Here is a 22,972-nt window from a genome sequence, read left to right on the forward strand (position 1 = left end):
GGCAGAAATGAGTATAAGTAGTGGACCTAAAGCCCCAGACTTTTAGAACACTTCTTGATAAAGAAGAACCTCTGCCAAGGAGAAGAGCTGGATGGGAGGAGTACTGCCCCTTTGCTGTGTGTACTTTGCTGGGTTGGCCTGCAGTTGCTGCTTCTGCCTCAAAGAGGACAGAGACTGGAATTTGCTGTGTATCCTGCTTGCAAATTTGCTCCAAGGGCTTGAAGTAGAGCTTGCCTCCGTGTGGAAGTCTCAGGGATATCAAAGACTTCAGGTTCATGTTCTTACAGCACTGGAAACTGTGTGTTTTGTACGGCAACAGAAGAAAAACCACCATGACGCCGCTGCCTGCACCATGACCTGACGACAATGCACAGAGCCGTGCCCTGCTTTGCACAGCAACCCTGGTATCACCGCCGCCGCCACCTGAATCCGTCACTAAGCTGCTGCTTGCACCGTGACCTGTGGGCCCCGCACTCAGCCTTGCTCACACTGTAGCCTTGGTATCCCTGAAGCTGCCACTCTATGCTGACACCAACGCTTCTGCCTCCACCGTGCCTGAGAGCAACGCTCATGAGGTACCCGAAGCACCGTCCCATTCTATACCAATCCCCGGCAGCGCTATGGACTCCAGCATCCTCAACAGACTCCCCTGCCTGCACCAAGACCTGTGGGCGCCGCGTCGTACCACGGACTCGGGCCTACCAACGACAGCGCTTCAGCAACAACGATGACTCTGCCTGCACGGCGACCTGGAGACACCACACGATACACCACCCCGCTTCTCACTGAAGTCCTGGTCTCACTGACGCCCCAGGATGCTGTCACCGACCCACTTCCTCCACTGTGACCTGTGGGCATCGCATGTCGAATCGTCCTGCTTCCCACCGCACCCCCTACTCTATCAACGTCAGCAATCCTGACTTCGTCATCAGCCCAGAGTTCAATTTGCAAGCGTGTGACTTCAAGGGCCCGGACCCCTGCACCGACGTCCGGAACACATGCCAGCGACGCCGCCCTCCATATCTCATTGCGAGGTCCATCACGCCCTACATTTCCAGGGTACTGTTTGCAGGTGTTCCCGACACTGTAGCTGGCCTGCGACCCCGCAGTCAACCCAGCCTGAACTGTTGGATTTGTTGTTCACGACGCCGTGATAGCCCTAGTCGGAGCTATCGACTTCAAGGAACTGTATTTTTAAGTTAATTCTTGCAAAATTCATATCTTTATCACGGTATGTTGGATTTTTCTTGTTTGGTCTTGTTTTACACAGATAAATATTGGCTATTTTTCTAAAACTGATGTGGTGTCCTTTTGTAGTGTTTTCAGTTTATTACTGTGTGTTATGTGCAAATGCTTTACACATTGCTTCTGAGATAAGCCTGACTGCTTGTGCCAAGCTACCAAGGTGGTGAGCAGGGGTTATCTGACCTGGATATCTCTCTTACTCTGACTAGAGTGAGGGTCCCTATGCGGACAGGGTGTAAACTGACTGCCAACTAGAGACCCCATTTCTAACACCATGTCTTTGTCCTCGTCTTCACATTAATTGACCCAGTCTCCTGCCACTCAGTAGTATCTTCCTCACACTTTTTTATAGACTTTATTTAACTGCTGCATGTAAATGGAGACATGCAGTTCCTTATATTGAAAAGATGAAGTTTAATGAAATAGGTTCGGTTTTGAACTGGGTCTGATCCTTCTGTAGCAAGAGCCCTCACGCACCCAGTAGGGTGTCATGCTTCATCATAGGGCATGCTCCATGTTTGACCGGCGCTGCAGTCCTGACGGGCACCTCAAGGGGACTCTTTGCCGGAGATCTTTTATATATGACGATGTATGTGAAGTTTGGGTGGTGGGTTATTGGTGTAGAGTGGTATGAAAAATGTGTAAGTGTGAAAGAAATTGAGAGCTAAAATAGACTAAGTGGTCCTCAGTGTTTTTTTTCTTAATACATTATTTCACCTGTGTGATTGAAAAGGTTGTCGCTGTCAGGAGAGACAATGATCTTCGATAGCTCAGTGGGTCAACATTTTTATTACCGATTGAAGTCACTAATGCCCTTGTGACAATTCTTCAGGACCAAGTTTTCCTAATCTACGCAGTGGTTGGAATCTTGGCATATGTGTTTCGAGGGATTACCAATTAAAAGTAACCAAAAAGTGGTATAAATTATTACTTTAGTGTTGTTAAAAAATTGACCCTATTTGGGTAGCTTAAGGTCTCCTCGAGTGCATGAAGAGCAAACGCTAATTAGCGTAAGGAACGCAATGTGGTGTCCAACTGTATACCCACCTCGTCTCTGCTGCCTCAGGAGTAAATGAAGATAGCCTGATAGGCACCTTTGGTGCTTCCAGGCTATCCTCAAATACATCTAATGCAGAGCCATTCGCGCTCCCAAATTGTTATCAGTGGTCCGGAAGGACTGCACTCCTCAGCTCCCTCTGCTGCACCTGGCCAAGTGTACCTTATTTGATATCATAAGAAGCTATAAAGATACAATAGAGCCCATTCTTGTTAAAGGCAAGGGATGATTATCTTATACCCACTACTTTCTTGTGTGCAAACTTATTTGGACTACATCCTCTACCTGCAAAGTTAAGTTTGGCCTTGGTCCTGGCAGCCATCTAGCACAATTGCTAACTTGATGGACTAACAATTCCACATACTCATCCTGCAGGTGCACAGGAAGTATTTCCAGTTCACGGTGGAAAACAAACACTGCTAGTGTAGGATGTTGTCCTTGGGTCACAGTTCAGTCATGTGAGTCATCACCAAGATCTGGGGTTAGTGGCTGCCCTTCTGCAGCTAATGAAGTTCCAGTGCCATTCTTATCTGGCCAGCTATTTCATCGGAGAAGCAGAGAAGAATTAAATTAAGCCATATCTTGTCACAGTCTTGTGATTTTGGTGACGTGCTTCATATTCTCCATGATGATTCAGTCCAATTCCCTTTTTGGAACTGGAATTCTTTGCTTTGTCTCCCAGCCCATTGAGCCATTACTGAACACCAACTTTCAAAGGCCTTCCCTCTGCCAGAGAGGTCATCCAGGTTGTGGACCAGTTCATAAGCAACAAGTCAATATCTGTCTGGTAGTTCCAGTAGGCTTCTTGGACTGCAGGTATCCTGGAGAGGGGGTGCCCCTATACCAACCTTCATTTGTGTTCCTGAATATTCATCTGGTAGAGCGCAAGGAGCCAAATAGACAAACTGCATGGTGTGATTCTTCCTTTTTCTGCCCGCCAAGAACTCGTCACAACTAGTCACAGTAGATACTTCAGAGTACCACTGGTTCTCCAGGTCTTTTTTGGCAGATCACATTAGTTCCCTTCACATAGAAGTGTTGGAGTTAAAAGTGATAATACTCACAGACAGCACCACTCTACTCTTCTATGTGGGGAAATGAGAGCACACACTTGTCCTTCTGTCCACCTGCATTAGAGCTTGGGAATCAGTGATTGAGCAGGGAATGTTTTTGGTGGTCTTCCACATTGCAAAGGTCCACAATGATCGGGCACACCTAGAAGTTCTTGACTACATTCCTAAGTCTTGGAATCGCCTGGACACAGGGAAAGTTCTCATTTATTTGAATTCCAGGTGCTATCATTGCACCTACAGAATGGGTCTGGGGCTCTGAAGGACACTGTGATGTTAGATCTAGACGCTCTTGTATGCCTTTGCTCCAGCTCCGCAGAATAAGCTCAGTGCGAGAGCAAGTGGCTAAATATCTGGCATTGATTCCTTTCAGAAGAAACTCACCCAGTCATTTATTCAATAGGTGATATAAAGCATTTTTTCAGCATCTGTCTGGGTCTAAAGTCCATGTATATACCTGGAACACCCATCTAGCAGCCCTTTAAGCCTGTTGAAAGATACCAGAAAAAGTAATTTTCCACTGCCATCAGAATCATCAAAGGAACTGATGCACATATTTTCTATAGTTTAACAACCCTTGGCTCCTTGGCAACTCAACCTGATCCTAACCAAAGTGATGTAAAAATATTTTAAGCTGTTTGTCTCAAATTACATGACCCTTCTTCCATCAGAGACTTCTTTTCCAAAAGCAATAACATTGACTGGTTGAATACGGAACCTTGTGCCTCAGAATTTTTCATTGTATTCCACTGGGACATGACTATCATTGAGAACTCACACCAGCTTCTTCCCAAATATTGTGTCCAAGTGCTGTTTAAATGAAGGTGTTTTCATGCCAACATTCTTTTCATTTCTGCATGCGTCCTCCACTGAGAAGAAACAACATAACCTGGACATGAGGCTCACCAACTGCTCCTGTTATTTAAGGATAAATATGCCAACAGCATAGCTGCTAAGATGCCACCATTGACTGATGAATTATGCTCTGTATCACCACTTGATGTAGTTTACATGTGGCAGAGCACCCATAAAGTGATCAAGCATGCTACACCAGGGCTAAGGTTGTTTCAGAGCAGCATTCTCGGCATGTACTTGGAAGGTACAGCTCAGTTGCTTGTCCCTCTGGCAAACACAACTGCAAAACCACTCTATTGTGTCCTTTTCAACATATTCTCTTTGTAGAAGGCTGGATCAAATATGTCCCCGAAGGGTGGTAAGCCATCATTTCAGACGCATGCCTTCTCCATCTTGTCAAACAAGACTATACCCTTCTATTTATGTCTACCTCACCGCACCTTCCACCCCATAAGCGTGACTGACTGAGTAACACGTCTTTTTTGCATCAGCAATGTGCTGACGTCATGCATCTCAGTGATGATGGTGTTGAGGCTGCTGGGACTGTTGGACTGCTGCATCCTGCTAGTCAACCGTGCTAGATGGTACACGTGGCCTATGATTTGGGATCTGAAGTCCTAGTTGGCTCAACACCAGGGAACCTATCGGATTCCTTCTAAGTTTTGGAAGAGACTGCAAAAGATTTGCTGTAGTGGCTGTTAGACCCTATTTGAAAAAATGCACTTTTGTCCACTGTGTCTTTTAACCCTGAAAACAGCCTTTCTGATTGCAATAATGCCTGCTTGCTGTGTGAGTGAGCTGCAGGCACTTAATTTTTGACACCTTGCACACCATTCTTTCCAGACAAGCTGTTTAGAACTTGAGCTGCATTTCTGCTGAAGATAGTAACACTGTTCCTCTTTTGGGCGAGCTATCTCTCTTCCAAATATCTTTGCTTTCCTTAGCCCATGAAAGAGGAGGAGGGATCCCATTGTTTGGACCCCTAGAGAGCCCTCAGTTTCTAGATAGATCGTAACAAGGACCATCAGGTTGACAATCAACTTTTTGTGGGTTTCTCAGGAGGAAATAAGGGCAAGACAGTGTAGAAAAGAACCCCTATAGATAAATTGTCTTGTAGATACAAAACTGTTATGCCCTAACTCGAAAACAGCCACTTGAAGGATCAAGGGCTTATTCCACTCGAGCCAAAGTAGCTATTGCTGCACTAGCATGCAGAGTGCCTGTCCTGGATATCTGTCAGACTGCTTTGTGGGAATTAGTACACACACTCACAAAGCACTATTTCCTTGACAATCATGTCTGTGGGGATGGGCAATTTGTGCATTCGGTCCTCCAAGAAATTTGGATAGGTACTGCTTTGGTATCTATTCACCTTGTGAGGAATGTGTGGTTGGAAGAAGCATCAGAAGAGCAACACTCTTTCTGGTGGATACTCAATTTACTGCAGGTTCCTCACTGACACTTCCTTCTCCCCTTTCTGGACCTTTTAAAAAAAAAAAAAAAAAAACAGCCCCAAACTAGAGAAAGCCACACTGGTCAAGCCATTTTGCTGATGGGCTCTGCTTTTCAGGATGAGGACAGTCCTCCGAAAGCAACTGACTTCACCACACATGGATGGCACTTAATTGTGGCCTCACTTGTCACTTCAATAGTGCAACGATGTTGGCACTGTGCCATGTGGCACCAACTACTGAAGTGAATTATTACTCATTATTTTGAGTCTCCGGATTCATTCTGGCACCTGGGGGAATATTCACAAAGTATCCACCCGAAAGAGTGCTTCCAAAAGTAATTAACTTGTTCCTTCACATCATTCCTTTACAGTTTTACTCATTCAGTATCCATTTAACTGTTTCATATTTTGCCTTTGTCATATCTCTCTTACTTAATACATCAAGAAAGTTTCAGTGTTTTTCTTTGGGGTATAGTACTTATTTCTTAGGTGTATGCTGTGGCTTAGCAAGAGTTTCATGATCCTAATGCCAAAAATGGAGCCCATTCCTTTAGCTGGGTAATAAAAAGCAGCCATAATTGTGATGTAGCAGACCAGTCACAACATGGTGCCCTGGTGCCACTGCACCAGCTGAATTCATAGCTGTGTTCTTGGCTTTATAAATGTCTGGCAACTCTGTATTCAAGGTGTAGCCTTTTAACTACTGAGCCTCCTTCAAGCCTATGATTATTGGTAATTTTGATGGATTTATACAGGCATGTTGGCGCAACTGTCATCCATTTCCTCTTTTTGTACGTTTTTAAATTATTTTCCAAATCCACAAAAATCATTTATTTTATCTCAGCCACTAGTGGTAATGTGGTTTGGGATTTCTGCATTCTCTTTCTAGTTTCATGTACTAAATTCAGTAATCTTGTTACTCATTTCAGAGGTGAATTTCCTTGCCCTAATATTATTTCTCCTTCATGTGCTAGATCTTTTTAAAGCCTATTTTGGTAATATGCAAATTCTTTTGGGCTATTCGGTTATGCATTGATGCAAGGGTCCTGAACAGAGAGTTAATGGTAGGCAGGTATCCTTTACCCAGCATATCTGATATGATGGCCACTTTGGTAGGTGCAAGATATTTTACTACTCTTGATCTTGCATCTGTCTATCATTAGGTTAGGTTTTATCTTCTTCTTTTATAACTCCTATGGGGGGCCTTACACATTTCTAAGAATGCTGTTCAGGCTGGAATTGGCAGCCTCAATTGTCCAGAGAGTTATGAATTCACTGCTAGGCACTATGGAAGGCGTTTGTTGGTTCCAGGACAATGTGTTGATTTATGAGGATACATGGGAAGAACATAATAGACTGGTTGTCATTTTGACAAGTGAAGGGGTTAAACCTAAGGAAGAGTTAGTTGACACAGTTTGTAACTTGGGTTTTCCTGGCAGTAAGGGGGAGGTAGTATCATGTCTGGGTATGGTGCAGTTCTACAGCAAGTTCCCAAATAATCTGTTTTCTGTTTAGGAAAACTCAGGAAATGTGCAAGCTGTGCATAAGAGGAATATAATTTGTATGGAGTCCTGAATGTCAGAGAGAATTTGAATGTGTGAAACAGGATTCATTGAATGTACCTGGTCTTAAAGTGTATGTTGCTAACAGGTAGACTAAGATTGTTACTGATGCAAGCAGTAAGGGACTGTGTGCTGTACTGTTACATATATAGTGACTGGAACAGAGAACACTGTTGCTTGTGCATCCAGGGCTTTAAGAGGAGCAGAATTGTATTATTCTGTTATCGAAATAGAAGCTTTAGTATTGTGGAGGAGATCTCAGAGGATGTAGAATGCTCTGATGAAGGAGTGTGTGTGGTTACTGAAGGGGCAATCAGGAGATGAGTGGAAGTCAGAGGTCAAAGTGGATAAAGTTATTAAACTGAAGTGTAATTTCATTCATTCAGAACAGCTGGCTGATAAAGAACGACTTGAATGAGAACATTCTGCCATTTTGGATGTTTAAGGCTGAGCTAGCATATTATCACAATCTTATTTTCAGAGGGGACTGGTTTGTTCCTAGTAAAGTGAGAGTCAGGTCCATTGTTATGGTACATAAAGGGCACTCGGGTATAGTTAAGAAATAACTAGTACTGACTTTTGGTTGCCAGATTTCGATTTGGATTTCTAAAGGAAGGTAAGAGATTGTAATGAGTGTAGTGAGCATGATAAGATCCATAAGGTGAGATATGTTCCCATGGTATGTGAGAACTACCCAATGGACCTTGGCAACAGATTGCAAAGGATTTAGTTGGCACGTTAAAAGGAGAGGAAGCTACTCCTTATCTTTTAGTTGTGGTAGGTTTGTTTTCTAGGTGGCATGAGGTTGTGTGTGCTGGAGAAATAACATCACGAGCTGTCATTTGATTCCTTGAGAGTTTATTCAGTAGAGGAGGAGTCCCCAGAAGTATATTAACAGTTTTGTTCTAGAGAGTTTGAGGATTTCCTTAAAAAATGGGAAGGAAGCATAAGAAATCTGCCCCATAGTACCAGAATCAAATGGTATGGCGGGGAGATTCAATAGTACTCTCAAGGAGGGAATTAATTTGGCAATAAGTAGTACATTGGATTGGAAGAAAGAATTTCAAAAACATTTGGTATCCTATCGGCCTCCTCCACATTTGACCACAGGAAAAATACTTGTTGACTTATTCAGAGGCAGAAAACCCAATTCTGAGTTGGTTCCATGGTGGATGGATTGGGACAAAGATTAATGCGTCTGTTGAGGATAAATGGAGGAAGAGAAAACAAAATAGAATGGAGGGGAGGAAAAGAGACTTTCACATGTTGTCAGAGATATGCAGGTTGAGGTCGGATATTGGATAAAAATTCGAGCTCCAGTTGGTGCAAATCTGGTTACAGGTTCACAGATCCTTCGAAAGTCATCAAGTTATTTAGGAATACGTTCAAAACGGAAGATGGAAGGATTTGGATTTTAAGTAGGGTTGGTTTATTAAACAATACTACTGCTAAATCTAGGAGTGCTGACCGGGGTGTTAATAAAAAAAGTAATAAGATCTGCACCGGGTGTTGATATCAGTGAAGGAAACAACCCTAGTGGGGAAAAATGGGTCAGACCAAAGAGAAATTGTAAAATCCCGGAGTGTTTAAAGTTATATGTAAAATCATAAACAAGTTAAGCAGTGTTTTGAATCCATCTTCTGCTAGGGTTGATATTTCTTTCTTTATTTGTTTGCTTTAAGAAGGGAATATGTGTGATGTTCTCTCGTTTATGTCATTATGTACGCGATGTACATTCCGCTATCCTCATGACCTCAGGGAGTACTGGTGGTCATGGGGCTGGCAGTTGGAGATGGGAGGCTGCTAAGGCAGTATTAAATACCTGTCTTAACTGCTTTCCTGTCTGTGTCTTAATACCACAAACGTCACAGAGTCCTTGTCCTGCTGTCAGATTGCACTATGGGTGTTGATGCCTTCATGACAAAAGGCAGATGTATTCACAATTAATTTCTCTAGTGAGGCAACTACTGTATTCCATACAGCTATGCCCTGCACACAAAAGGCCAAAAAGTAACTAACTTTGTTTTTGTAACCCCAACCGCAGGTGCAATGATAGGAGATTTCAATCAATTTCACCCACACCCCTTCCAGTTTTTGTGATCATTTCGGCAAATGTAGTCTAGATAATACTCATAAACATCAGCTTTCAGTAAGAAAGAAAAATAAACCCAAATGGGCCCTGCGTACCTCAGATCACTGGCTTTAATTTACAAAGGGAGGCCAGTAGTCATCCTCCCCCGAGTGAAGCTATGGAACTTTCTAAACTATGAAATGCTATTTGGGGTGAGACTGATGCCACTAGGGCACAAATGATACAGATGACGTTGGGTCTGGAAGTGGCAAAAAGTAACATAGCAAAGGCTTGGGGTCCTGGACAGGCCCCAGATCTAGGGGCACGGCCACGATACCTGGATTGATGTATAATGGCGGAACAAGTGGTCTATGAGGTTAGGATTTGCCCCAGGAAGTGGGGCAAAATCTGGGACGAATGGAACACCTATAGAAGCCAGATATGTGCTAATTTCGACCGATGTGGGAATGTGGTGGCTGGTGCAAGAGACAACACAATCAAAGCGAACAATGACTGATGGAATACAGAAGGGGGATTGAGAGGAGGGGGTAGATGTTCGAGGTTAAAGTGAAATGTTTGACAGTGTCAGTTTGCAGACTGTAATTACATGTAAATGGTCAATAAAACATATGTATAAATTCTCAAATGCTGCTGCCAGTCAAATCCTATTTAAAATAGTTGACACTACAGGATGGTGAGAGTAATTGAGGGTCTCTCCTCCCTTACGGTACACCAAAGGAGTCCCTGAGCAATGCTTGATCAGAAGTTTGAGAAGCACTATAGGACTAGGGCTCCCATATCTCAGTTGAAAACAGAAATATTTAGTGGAATGGGGAGATGGAACAGCTTCAGAAGTAGTCAAGGACATTTGTTCTTTAAAAAAAAAAAAACTCAAGTATTAGGGAGTCATAATATGCACATTAGTAGATCCCTTTCTGTCAGGAGCATTAAAGTGCCTTGAAAAGTTTGAACAAAGAACTACTACAGCCCATCCGACTTACTGTTCCCTTAGTAAAGTTCTGAAGAATGAAGGGCTAAGATGACAACAGGAAGGTGCAAGTGATAGCCTATGAGCTCGTTCAGTGTGTTAATTAACTAACATTAATTACATGAAACACATATTTACCAAGAGATCTTTCATGTGGAATCCTGGTCTTATCACCTAAAGGACACACATCTATAGTGGGATCCGAGATAGGCTGGCATGTTCTTAGTTTCTATAGTTTTCAACACGTTTCCACATCTGTTATGATTACTTAGGCGAAGCCTTCACTTCCTTCTCTCCCACCCCCAGAGTTTCTCCCTGCATCTTCCATGCTTTTCTCAGACTGGTAAGTAAGGCAGTGAGACGTTGCCGGACCTAAACCACTCCGAGCCATCTCACTTCAAATCCAGAGAATGAGAAGAACCCTGACAGCAGGTCCAGTCCTTATGGATTAATGGCCAACAAAACACACATATTTCTGCTCTGCAGAAAAGGCTGATTTAATATCATAGTTCAGTATTTATATCTACTGTTGCCATCACTGAGTTTGCGAATCGTTTCTAATATATTAATTGAGTTGTAGTTGCGCCCACCTCTTGCTTTGCCGTCGTTAAAGCCTACAAGCCCGTAGTGATCAAGACTGGTTATTCCTTTTCTTGTGTCACTCTCCTTCATTAAGTGCAACATTAAACCTTTAGTTATTTAGCAGTGTTAAACAACGCAAACAAGAACACATGAGTGAAAGAGTGCTGTACATAATAACAGTTGTACATTAAACAAGTTTTGCGTTACTTCCTTACATGAGAACGGTTTCGTTTAGTTTAACGTTAATTTAGACAAGAAGTAGGTTATGTAAAGTCGAGTCTCTTTTTCCCGAGCGCTTAACTAGAGAAGATTTTAACACAGAATCTTCTCGGTTTGCCAGTCCCGGAGGGGCGGGAGCAATCCAGACTCATAGGTGATAATCTAGAATTTAGCAGTGTGGGACATCTGCCAAAATCAAGCAGATGTTTGACAGCCCTATTTAAAGTGTACACTTAGCTGTACACTCTAAACACTTCACACCAACATTCACCTATTTTTGGTGCCTGTCCCATCTGTAGTCTACACTTGGCTAGCCTGCGATACAGCTGAGAGTGCAGTCATGTTGCCTGAGCTAGTGGCCTTGATATTTTGCTGTTCGTGTTGAGGGCTGCCATGTTTCACTGTGAATCTGCATTGAAGGTGTGCTCTTATCTCTGGACTCCTAAACAGTTCCATAGGTCAGGATTGTGATAGGCAAGCGGTCTCCACTCGCCTGGAGCCTACGGGAGAGTTGCTGGTACGACTCCTATGTTGGTGACAGAGCACATAACAGAGGGACAATATTTGTACGTGAGAGTCAAGTTTTTTGAATTTCCATTGCTTCAGACAAACAATAAAAAACAGAACTTGCACCATATGAGTATTGTGAGATAAACAGGTGTGCACACGCTGTGCCAGAATAATATACGGAGTTATACGTTGATTTCCAGTATTCTTTATGGACGTTTCTCCACCCAAGATGGTCGTTCACAGATCCTGCCAGACGTAAGAGACATTTACAGCAGCTCGTGTAGCAGTCTAGTTTATCTGATGAGGGATCCAAACAATGTGCCATATTAGGTTTAGATAAAAACAACAAGTGATGGACGGAATGCTGAACATTGTCAAACATTCACCCCCAGTACAGTGATCTGGGCCTAAATCCATCGTTTTTTTGCTGCCCATGCCATTCCAGTTTGGACCCAGCCATATGCAAATCAGTCTTGACCCTGTTCCCCATGGGAACAGTCCAGCCCGAACTGCTAGGCCAGGTCTTCCCTGGACTGGAAACAAGCATCCTGGGACCCGTTTCGGGGTTTCACCCCTCATCTGCCAGGCTAGCTTGAATCCAGTGGCATGGGAAGCACGGGACCCACGTCTGGGCATACCCTTCCCACTTAGGGCGACAAAGCAAAAACAACAAGTGATGGACGGAATGCTGAACATTGTCAAACATTCCCCCCCAGTACAGTGATCTGGGCCTAAATCCATCGTTTTTTTGCTGCCCATGCCATTCCAGTTTGGACCCAGCCATATGCAAATCAGTCTTGACCCTGTTCCCCATGGGAACAGTCCAGCCCGAACTGCTAGGCCAGGTCTTCCCTGGACTGGAAACAAGCATCCTGGGACCCGTGTCGGGGTTTCACCCCTCATCAGCCAGGCTAGCTTGAATCCGTCCATCCAGTTACGCTATCCCACAGCGTTTGTGTTTTGCTCTGCTTTTGCCGCCCTAAGTGCGCCGGGTATGCCCAGACGTGGGTCCCGGGCTCACTGTGCCACTGAATTCAAGCTAGCCTGGCTGATGAGGGGTGAAACCCGGAAACCGGTCCCAGGATGCTTGTTTCCGGTCCAGGGAGAACCTGGCCTGGCAGTTCGGGCTGGACTGTTCCCATGAGGAACAGGGTCAAGACTGATTTGCATATGGCTGGGTTCAAACTGGGGTGGCATGGTGAGCAAAATAATGGATGGATTAAACCCATATCTGTGACTGGGGGTGAATGTTTGATTGGTTCCGCATTCCGTCCATCCAGTTACGCTATCCCACAGCGTTTGTGTTTTGCACATATTAGGTTTAGATGGCATGATTTAGGAAGCCAGGGAGAGTGGTGTGGGGCTGTATATGACTTTTCTGCTTTGTCTACCACTTTTGCATTTATTACAACCACTATGTACAGGCTTTATAAGCAAATGAAAACAAACATTGGTGGTGTCAATATGTCTGGCTTTAATGTGCTAATGCATACAAACATATACTTGCATAAATGTGTTGTTTGCATGCATTAGCACATTAAAGGCAGGCCTATTGGCTTTTCCAAGGATTGTTTATTTCTGAATCTTCTGTGAATCAACACACTTGTATTTAGACAGAAGAAATGGTTCCCTTGGTAAAATGTAGACATTAGAGGCTTAAACCAAAATATTGTTTTGACTGTATCAGTGCACTTTTCGCAGAGTACTATTGAATACAATGACTTGCCCACACATTTTATTCTTCAGAATGGATCATTTTGCTTGGATATATTCTGCTGCATTTCCAGTATCCACTGGTGACTGGGATCCAGTATTTTAGACCAGCTTAAAAAGAAAAGAGCTCAACTTTAAAGTATTTTTAATCTTGAGTTACAGACGTTTTGAAACTATCTATAATCGTGAGATTTTAGCAGGGGTACAATTCTCAAAGAGGACTCAATTGAGAGAGTGTGAACTGTGCTCACCAATCTCTCCCAAGACTTGCCATTATCCCTACTGCTAACACAAAAGGAAATAAAGGATGTATTCACCTAATTAAATGGGACTCTTCGTAATATCCTTCTTCACTACGACAAAAGCACTGGGGGTGGGGAATTCGCCCTCTTCTTGATGTCACGCTTTACTTTTAAAACAACATAGGGTTCAATAGAAGTGAAAACTCACTCTTACTCAGGGGCAGTTGTTATGAAGACTGCACAGTTTAATATATATTTTGACACGTCCCGGACCTTTGCTAATCTGGTCTGTTGGTTCAATGTCAAAGTAGTACATTTTCTGTATTCACTTTACTTCCTGCTGCTTGTTTTCAGAACGTTGTAATAATATCTTGATTGTGATGCTGCACCTGGCCTTGACAATCGGCATTGGGCAGCCAAGATAAAGTTACAAAGTGTGACATGTTCTATCTTGTTTAGTAACATCGGAAACATATTTTTGTAGCCAAGGACTTCTCGGGATTTAGCAAGGACCCTGCTTGCACGTTGCAGAAGCAGCTTAGGTTTAAGGATGCAGTGGTAATTTGGCTGTCCTTTCATCCAGTGACAAGCAGGGCATATCCTTTATGCAGCCCCATCCAAGTGCAATGAACTTTTATAAAACAGTTCACAAAGGACCTTTGATGACTTAGCGCTTTGAGGTAAAATCCTCGTGCAAGTATACTGGCAAATGTGATATAAGATATATCTAAATTTTTGAATCAATTTCCAAAGCACTTAGAATATTTTAAAAGGGCAAAGCAAGCTAAATCTAAGAGAGCTCATAGCGGTCGTTTATCTCCTATATAATTGCATTTTTTCTGTGTCAAACTCCTGATTTGCTGACAAAGAGCAAGTGTATGCTTGTGCAATTAATTGCAGTGCTGATGGGGTGTCGTCAGTGAATGACCATTGGCGGAAGAGTTTGATAGGATATAGAACAATTAATAAGTCTTGTACAACACTGACAACTCTAGTTTTGTTTCTTTACAGATTTATCATCATGTGACTGGGAGATACGCAGCTTATCATGACCTTCCCATGGCGTGAAGAGCTGAGCCGCTGAGAATGAAACGAAGAGTGCCAAGAATGCCATCTTCTTCCCCGGAGGCAGTCTTTGACCAAATAATACCAAACATGCAATATCTCTTTACTTATATACCATAGACTCAAAAGCACAACTGTACTTCTTTCGGCTGGGACTTTGAAAATGTGCAGGCTGTAAAATCCTTCAGCCCTTTAAAGCATTATACTGGATTATTCAATCACACCTGCTAAAAAGCACTTGCTAAAAAGAGTTCGAATTACTGGCATTTTTACAATTCAACTGTAATAAAATCTGTGTGTTTGTCATATGTGGAAAGCTGAGGGTTCAGCACACATTAATCAATATAGCACAGCCATTTTAACAGTTAAAGAGCTCAGCTGTTTTTTTAATTACAGTTAATCAACCCTGCTAGCTTTTTTCATCTGCCATAGCATTGTCTGTCTAAACGGATGGCCCAGACTTTGATAACGTGCCTTTCTGTGCCCAAGGCATTTCTGGTTTGTAGCCTTCCTGGCTTTCTTTAGCAAGCTCTACTTTTGTAATATGGTAGTCACGAATGACAGAAGGTAAAATGCTAATGTGGAATGGATGAGAAAAACTTAAATCTTTGTGTGAGTGATCAAACCATAGATTTGTACGAAACCAGTGTTATGTCCTCCAGCTCTACTTATCAACAGAATGGCAATCAGGTAACGACAAAAGCCATGAGTCAAGAGATTAAAATAATTTTAGTGTGCTTCTTTATTTTTAAAGTACAGAGGGGTTATTTTCACTTAGACCTGATATGCTTAATGTTTCCAGGGCAGCAGAGGCATGTACTCCGCTGCCCTAGGTGACTGCATCCCACCATATTGAGAGAACTCTACCCTTCTGGCAGAGATCCCTATGGCATGAAAGGAAGCATCGCCATGCCATGGCTCCTCTGAAGGCACTGAGAACTTTCACAGCGGCCGCCATATTTCATGCGGTTGCTCATCAAAAAAATTGGTTTTCAGACACAAACTCCCAAAATGGGTTTTAGTTTTAGTTTTAGAAAAAAAACTACTGACCCTGACACAATGCAAGTTTTCTCTCAGCGTGTGAGGATTATTTTTTTCAGTTTTTTCTGTTGAGGGCCACAATGTTTTTCTCCAGGACAGGAAAGAAAAGTACCTCACAGGGCCGCCAATCTTGAGTTTTCTACTGGAGGAACCAGTAGTGACTTTGCCAGCAGCATCGTGACTGATGCTAAATAGAGTGGGCAGAGACTGACCGTGTACTCTCTCCACATTTGTGGAGGAATACCCAGTCAGCTAAACTCTAAACTCTAAATAACCCCGGAGTGTTTAAGTAAAAAATGCACCGTATTTTCTTTTTACAAAAATTGTCATCATGAAATACGGGCTACATCCAATTACATTTGTAGTCATTGTTAGTTTGTCTTTGTACGTAAACGAGACTATACACCGTCTTTCATTCTAAACTTGGCTTGTTAAGTCCGTGATTTGAAATCCTCCCCCCCACTAAAAACTGACCTATGAAGAGTCAGTTTTAAAATGAGTTATTTGTGACAAGTTTTGAATGTTGGACCTCTTTTAGCAGGGATTATTGAACGTTTTTAGAATGTCTATTTGTAGCAATTCAGACTGCAATGTTTGTGGACTAAATAAACCTTCCCATTGTACACGCCCGCCCTGCAGCCCTTTATAAGACATTTTAACCACAGAATGAAGACATCAAGGAACGAACGGAAGCTGGAGGAAGCCCCTTCCACTGACACTCTGCCACATTTAGGTTCAGTAATTTGACCCAAAGGCTCAGAATATTAATACGTGCAGGCTTGCTGTTGACCACAAAGAGCGCTTCTTGTGAAGTTGAAACCACAAGTGGTATTTTTCCAATTTATAAGCAAAAAATATAAATAGGTTTGTTGTAAGACTATCTAAGTAACAGTGATGTGATAATGATTGCACCTGAGTGTTCGGGTTTTATTGAGAGCAATAATGATTGCATGTTAACACGTTTTGCATTGAAATGGGTGTACAGTGGGCATTTCGTTGTGATAAGCACCACAATCCACATGTACCAGTACTGAACACACATTTCCCCCTTTCTAATTCCATCAGGTTTGACATGCTGAAATTTAAAAGGGGAAAGCTGTATCATGCTCGGTAATTGCCAGGTGCAATAAATATCGCCTTTTACAAGATTTATCTGTGAAATGGGGAATTACAGGTCGATTTTGGTGCTTTTTGCACTTAAACTGGAATGTCATAGTATTTATTGGAAATCTTTCCCCACTTATGTTCCAGCTGGAGTGCCCTGCAGAAATTTAACAGGAATGTAATCCTTATTACACCTGGTGGTTACTAGTTACGATACAAATCACAACACTCAACTGCAATCCCACTGCAAAGCTCAGAATTCACTGGGCCACCACAGTTGAGAGTCTTAGGGCCTGATTTAGAGTGTGGCGGATTGGTTACTCTGCACAAAGGTGACTGATATCCCATCCGCCATAGGATAAAATGGCATCCTAACACGGCGCACGGGATATCCTCCATGTTTGTGACGGAGTAACCCCATCCGACAAACTCTAAATCAAGCCATTAGTTTTTTCTAGCGGGAAGGAAGGCCTGTGTTTGCTCATTTACAAATTCTACATTACATCACCCAGTGTCCTTGGGACTGTGAACTGAAAAACTGATAGTTCATCAGACGAAGAGAGTTGGGAAAGGCAGTGATTTACAGGTATGACTTCTCACTTTAAATAATTTACATCTGTAGTTTAAATTACGTTGGGACTGTACATGTTCATCTGTATACTGTATGTATTAAACAAGTGTTCCCATGCAAATGGAAACACGAATGACTTCCCCATTAAAGCCTGGCAGTAATGCACTTGATATTTGTTTTTGTGGTTGTTTTTTTGTTGTTAGGGCAGTCGGTGGGACTTTGCATCTGTGGCAGTAATTGTTTTAACTGACCCATGAGCCTGGCATCCTTCATGAATATTGGTCTGTAACTTCTCAGTTGCATTTATTTTACTGTTTGTATGCTTCAGCCTGATCAGAATCACCTTCTAAAGTAAAAATCTTTAATCATGTAATGTTGTGCTCTGTGTGTTTTTTAAGAAACAAAATATCTTCATTAAGGGTCTGATGTATTGTTTTACCTTCGGAAATCAGGAATCGTCAATTTGCACAACAGCTAGTTTACAGATGGGAATGTAATAAGTGATATGAACTATGTCCTAATAGGTCATATCGCAAATTGTCCATCACAGTGGGTCACTGTACAACCTGCTTAATGAACATAATTAGGCAAGTTGCAATTTATGACCCCGAATGATTGGTTGTAAATGCAGGGATGGCCGTCTGCAATGTGCAGAAGAACTCCGTACCTGCCTTGCGTTCTCAACTGGGAAACATTTTTATTAAAGCAGCCTGTGTCCATTAAAGGGGTCGGTGCTTCTTTTACTAAAAATTGTTTCCCATTTGGAAAGACACTGGGGGAGTGCCCTGCAATCGTTTGCTCTGTATCTTCCTGTACAGCAGAGGTCTTCAAACTGGGGGGCCCCCAAGTGATCTCAGGGGGGGCGCCAAACTGGCCAAAAGAAATATTTTACAGATAACATGCCTTTGTTTTAAGCAGAAGCATGTTATTGCAGTTTTAAAAAGGTAACAGTACTTAACTGCAATGTTTAAGTAGGTTTAAACCTATTTAAACATTGCCATCTTTCTAAAATAATAGTGAAAAATTCTGAGGGGGGGGCCAATGATTTTTATTTTTCAACTGGGGGGGGGCGCGGCATTAAAAAGTTTGAAGACCACTGCTGTACAGTATTAAGCTTTTGCCCTTTCTCCACATGGGCTTCTGTCTTTTCTTTCCAGGACTTGTTACAATTGATTCTAGAAATGATACCTATGCCTACAGGCCCATAAAGTTCAATTCCAAATGCCATAAGTGGCTTTAGGTTACAAGGACCCAGTCGCCAGAAGGGACAACTTAGGCCGTGCGCTTTCATCCAGGCTGAGTATGATATCTCACCTTCCCTACAGGACCCAAGAGTACAGCAGCATAATCATATATTGGCTAGGTGCAAAGGACACATGACAGTGAGCAGGTTTTTGAAATACTATTCATATTGTGTACTCCAGATCACGTCCAGGGGTCTTGCATTCAGAGGAGGCTATTGGGTTTGCGCAGTAACTAAATAATCTTTGGTGTCGGTTGCATATCTTGTCATTTCTTTGCAGTGAGCACACATGGAGAAAGGATGTCGGGTAAAGCTAGGAGCTGAACTATGTTCGGCTTCGGAACACGGAGTGCCCAGTGATCCCTTTCCAGCAATAAGCTCTGATTTGATTACTCTACTGCTGTGGATTGACCTTATGTTGTTATTGTTTAAAGGTAAAGTCCCACTTTTTAAAGTATTTGTTCACTCTGAAATCATTTGGACAACCAGAGAAACAGAGCCAGGATCTAAGCGTTGCTTTTGTACTTGTCACATTTCAATCGCAGAATGAGTTGTGTTATATTTTCTCCATAACACAGTGATGAGTCACCCGTGTGACAGGTCTGCAGGCTCGTCAGCTTTCATTGGTAGCCTCCGATTGCTACCATGCAGCTGTTTGCTCTGAAACAAACCAATAGTGAAGCAGTGTAAGTAAGACCAGGGGCAGAGCAACACTATATTAAGTGAGTGGTATACTGTACCCACTATAGAAGTGAGCAGTATACAAAAAATACAGAAAAAAACAGTTGATAATCAGTATTTAAATGGAAACATTGAATCTTCAGCAGAAGTGAATTCTTAAGCAGCAACTTCAGTAGAGTATTGCTGAACCCTCATTAGCTACATCAATATACAGGTGTACACTTAACCATCAACCTTAGCGGTGTACTGGAGTAACCTTAAAGCACCAGCACCAGCTGTGTTCATGTTTACCCTTACACCTCAACCTAATCAATTTACAGGTGTATCCTTAAGCATCAACCTCGGGGTATACATGTGTACATTTAAGCATCAACCACAGCGGTAAACAGGGGTACCCTTAGGCATGAACCTCAGTGGTATACAGATGTACCCATTAGCATCAACCTCAGCAGTATACTATTGTACCCATAAGCATCAACTTCTGCGGTATACAGGTGTACCTGTAAGCATCAACCCCGGCAGTATACAGATGTACCCTTAAGCATCAACCTCAATGGTGTACAGGTGTACACTTAAGCATCAACTGTTGTAGTCCTTTGGCCCCAAAGCTGCAACCCTTGAATGCAGAATACTGTAAATAGCAAAATAAGTTTGACAAAACAAATAAAAGCAGTCAACTCCCAAAACAAAGAATGTGTCTATCCATACTTAAATAATACACAGAAGCTGCCTATTATTATTTAAATAGAATCCGGATGCAACCAAACTGCCCTAGCCCCAACCACTACCACACGTAAACCATCAAAGACTGTCTGTCTTGCATTGGAAGGATTTTATTTACAAAATTGGCATTAAAAACACAGTTAATTTCAACGAAAAATTACATCAATAAAATCATATCACGTCAATCAAAATTCAATCAATCAATTCATAAATCTTGCTAACACCCAGGCATCTAATTGATCCTTCCGCGTCCCTAACTTCCTTTTGACCACACAGGAGAACCGTACCTCACCTGTATCCATGGGGCGGGGGTTCCCCACACCTCACTGTCCCTTGTCCTCGTGCTCCGAGTTCCGCCTCCTCAAAAACACCAATCAGCTGTTGGTGTGTAACGTGATGGCCATGCCCACCGCAGTGATCCCGGCTCCCTAATCCCCAAGCTGGTGTGTACATCCGCCGGTTGGGTCAGGACTGCAGGATCTTACCTTCGGTATTATCCAGGGGACCATGCCTTGGGGACCCCTCTGTTGCTTAGGGTGACTTTAGTATCTCCTCTCCTGCCACAATGGCAACCAGGGGTCCTTCGCCCTCCCCACCCCCAAACAAGCTGTGGGAAAAGGCCCAAATGTCCGCAATGAAACGGTCTGCACCCCATCTTTGTGAAAGATATCTGAGCCTTTTAGCAGGTTGTGTGGGATATTCCACAAGGAGCCTTGACCAGGACACACCTTGTCATTTCTGCGTTGAGTCGTCACATGGACACATTCATAGTCCTAGATTTAGTGTTCAGACCCCAGTTGCGTCAGCGTACCATATGTGACCATGTGATGGCAGTGTTCAGGAATTCCTTGGATAACAGGGTTATTTGTGCTAAAATTGCTTCTCTGAGTGCTTTGCGCCCCAGTCGAACCAGGTCATTTCCTCATATATGTATGGCGATGAGGTCTGGGAACTGGAGACTCTGGCACCCTTTCGCTATCTACACCAGTTGCTGCAGCTGAGGGACTCCTAGACCACCAATCCTACACCTCAGAAAGAATACGTCACAAATTGATGCCAGCTTAGGCTTAGGGAGCAGTTGCAACCTGTCGGTCGCCCCCAGACAAAGGAGTGCCCGAGCACCCAAAGCACATGAGACTGCATAATACTGAAACGAAAGAAACCAGCATGAGTATCCTGCACATAAAGAAACTAAATCAGACATTCGTATCACTTGCCATTGCATCTCAGGCCGGATGTAACGTTTATAGCAATTGGAAGATCATCTACCAATTGTCTTCACTTCTGCAGGTGACATCCCTGCACTTGCTGCTAGAGTAGCCGCCCCAATCTGAAATGAATGTAGAGAGAAACCTTTTGGATCGATTCCATCAGCCTCTAGTGCCGCCACCATTACAGCAGAGAACTGATACCGGGATATGCACTCCCCGTTCATATGAAGGAACAATGCTGGGGCCCCCGTAGCTGGACGAGCGGCTAGGTAGGAGCCCATGTGATCTATTGGGCACAAGGAGGAGCTGTGTGCTGCCTTAAGTTTAATGGCCGACTCCCTGTTGATCTGTCTTGGATCTTTGTAACCAAATTGTTACGCAACCTAAGCCCATACGTACATCGGCCCACTGGAGACCACCTGTAAAATCGCCCTTAGATGACCCCACCAGTTCGCCCACAGGGAATGCGCCATAAAAGGCTGTAGAGAATGCTGCCGCAAACAGTGTCACCTCGAAGGGGGAAGAACAAAGCTTATCGAGGCTGGCAAGGAGAACCCCCAAGACGTGAACCGTTGAGGGCGCCTAGTGTCCTTCTTTGCACCACCTAGGCGAGCCCATCTGGCCACCGCTCTCCTAATGATAAATGCATTTAGGTGGGTCTCTTTATTATGTAATTTTGCGAAGAAGCAAATAGCGGCAAGATAAGCCCTCACACAAGAAACTGGTTTTCTTGTTCCCTAAGATTACGTAAAAAGAGGCAAATGGACTGTGTTGTAAACCATTCAGAGATTTGTAAAGTGCTTAAAAATGTCCTATATTGCTTAAATGATTTATCGTATGACACCCAGCAGCAGGTTACTAGGGACACAGCTACTAATTCAGAGAGGGCGGGACTCCAGTCTTCCACAGATATGCTTGGAACTCTGTCATCTTCTTCGCCGCCTGTGGGTGGAACCTCTGCAAATCCAGCATCAATGAGCGAGATAAGGCATCAGCAGCATTGTTATGAACAGCAGGGACATATCTGGCACGGAATGTAATATTGAATTTCAGACACAATAAGACTGAGGGGGTCAATATGACCTCGGCGGTAGGTGTTAATATGGCGGTAGTACCGCCACATTATGGCATTGGCGGGTTGGCTGCAGCCAACCCGCCAATTTACCATTCACACCACCATGGTGGTATGAGCCGCCGGGCCAGGGATGTGAATCCCCAGCCCGGCGGCTGACAGAGTACCGCCCCTGGCATTTGGAGCCAGCCTACGCCATGTTTTCCGTGGTGATAGCAACGCCACGAAAATCATTGCGGTAGGCCCTACCGGTGAGAGGGAATTCCTTCCCTGTCACCAGAAGGTGGCTCCCCCACCCCCCCCAACACTCACCTGACACCCCCCACCTCCCCGACATCCAAACTCAGCCCCCGCCCACCCCTCCATACACACAGTAACCCCTGCCACCCCGACATCTACACTCAGCCCCCCACCCCCTCCGATCCTCACTCTCTAACCCTCACCCCCTATACATGCACACACCCGCAGACATGCACCACTCACACACTCAATCTCTCACACAGGCATACACGGATTTATACACACACTCACACATTCATGCACACACTCTGACACACACACAACACCACCCACTCCCCTCCCCTGTCAGAAGCCCAACTTGCATTGTCCGAGAAGGTCTTCCGGCAGGGAACGGGAAGGGGTGGTGCTACCAACAGCAGCGCCCGCCAGCAGAACACCGCCAGGCAGTATTGTA

The 22,972-nt window shown here is 43.6% G+C and overlaps 1 protein-coding gene across 1 annotated transcript in view; it reads left to right on the plus strand.

Moving 5' to 3' along the window:
- The window catches only part of DERA (deoxyribose-phosphate aldolase), a 332,278-nt gene extending 314,557 nt beyond the window's left edge, over window positions 1-17,721 (plus strand). The window contains exon 9 of the mRNA XM_069228473.1: window positions 14,579-17,721. Coding sequence (XP_069084574.1) covers window positions 14,579-14,635 — 57 coding nt within the window. The 3' untranslated portion in view covers window positions 14,636-17,721. The remainder of the gene's footprint in view (window positions 1-14,578) is intronic.
- Window positions 17,722-22,972: the final 5,251 nt, after the last annotated feature.

This window comes from Pleurodeles waltl, chromosome 4_1 (assembly GCF_031143425.1).
Source record: "Pleurodeles waltl isolate 20211129_DDA chromosome 4_1, aPleWal1.hap1.20221129, whole genome shotgun sequence".
NCBI lineage: Eukaryota > Metazoa > Chordata > Amphibia > Caudata > Salamandridae > Pleurodeles > Pleurodeles waltl.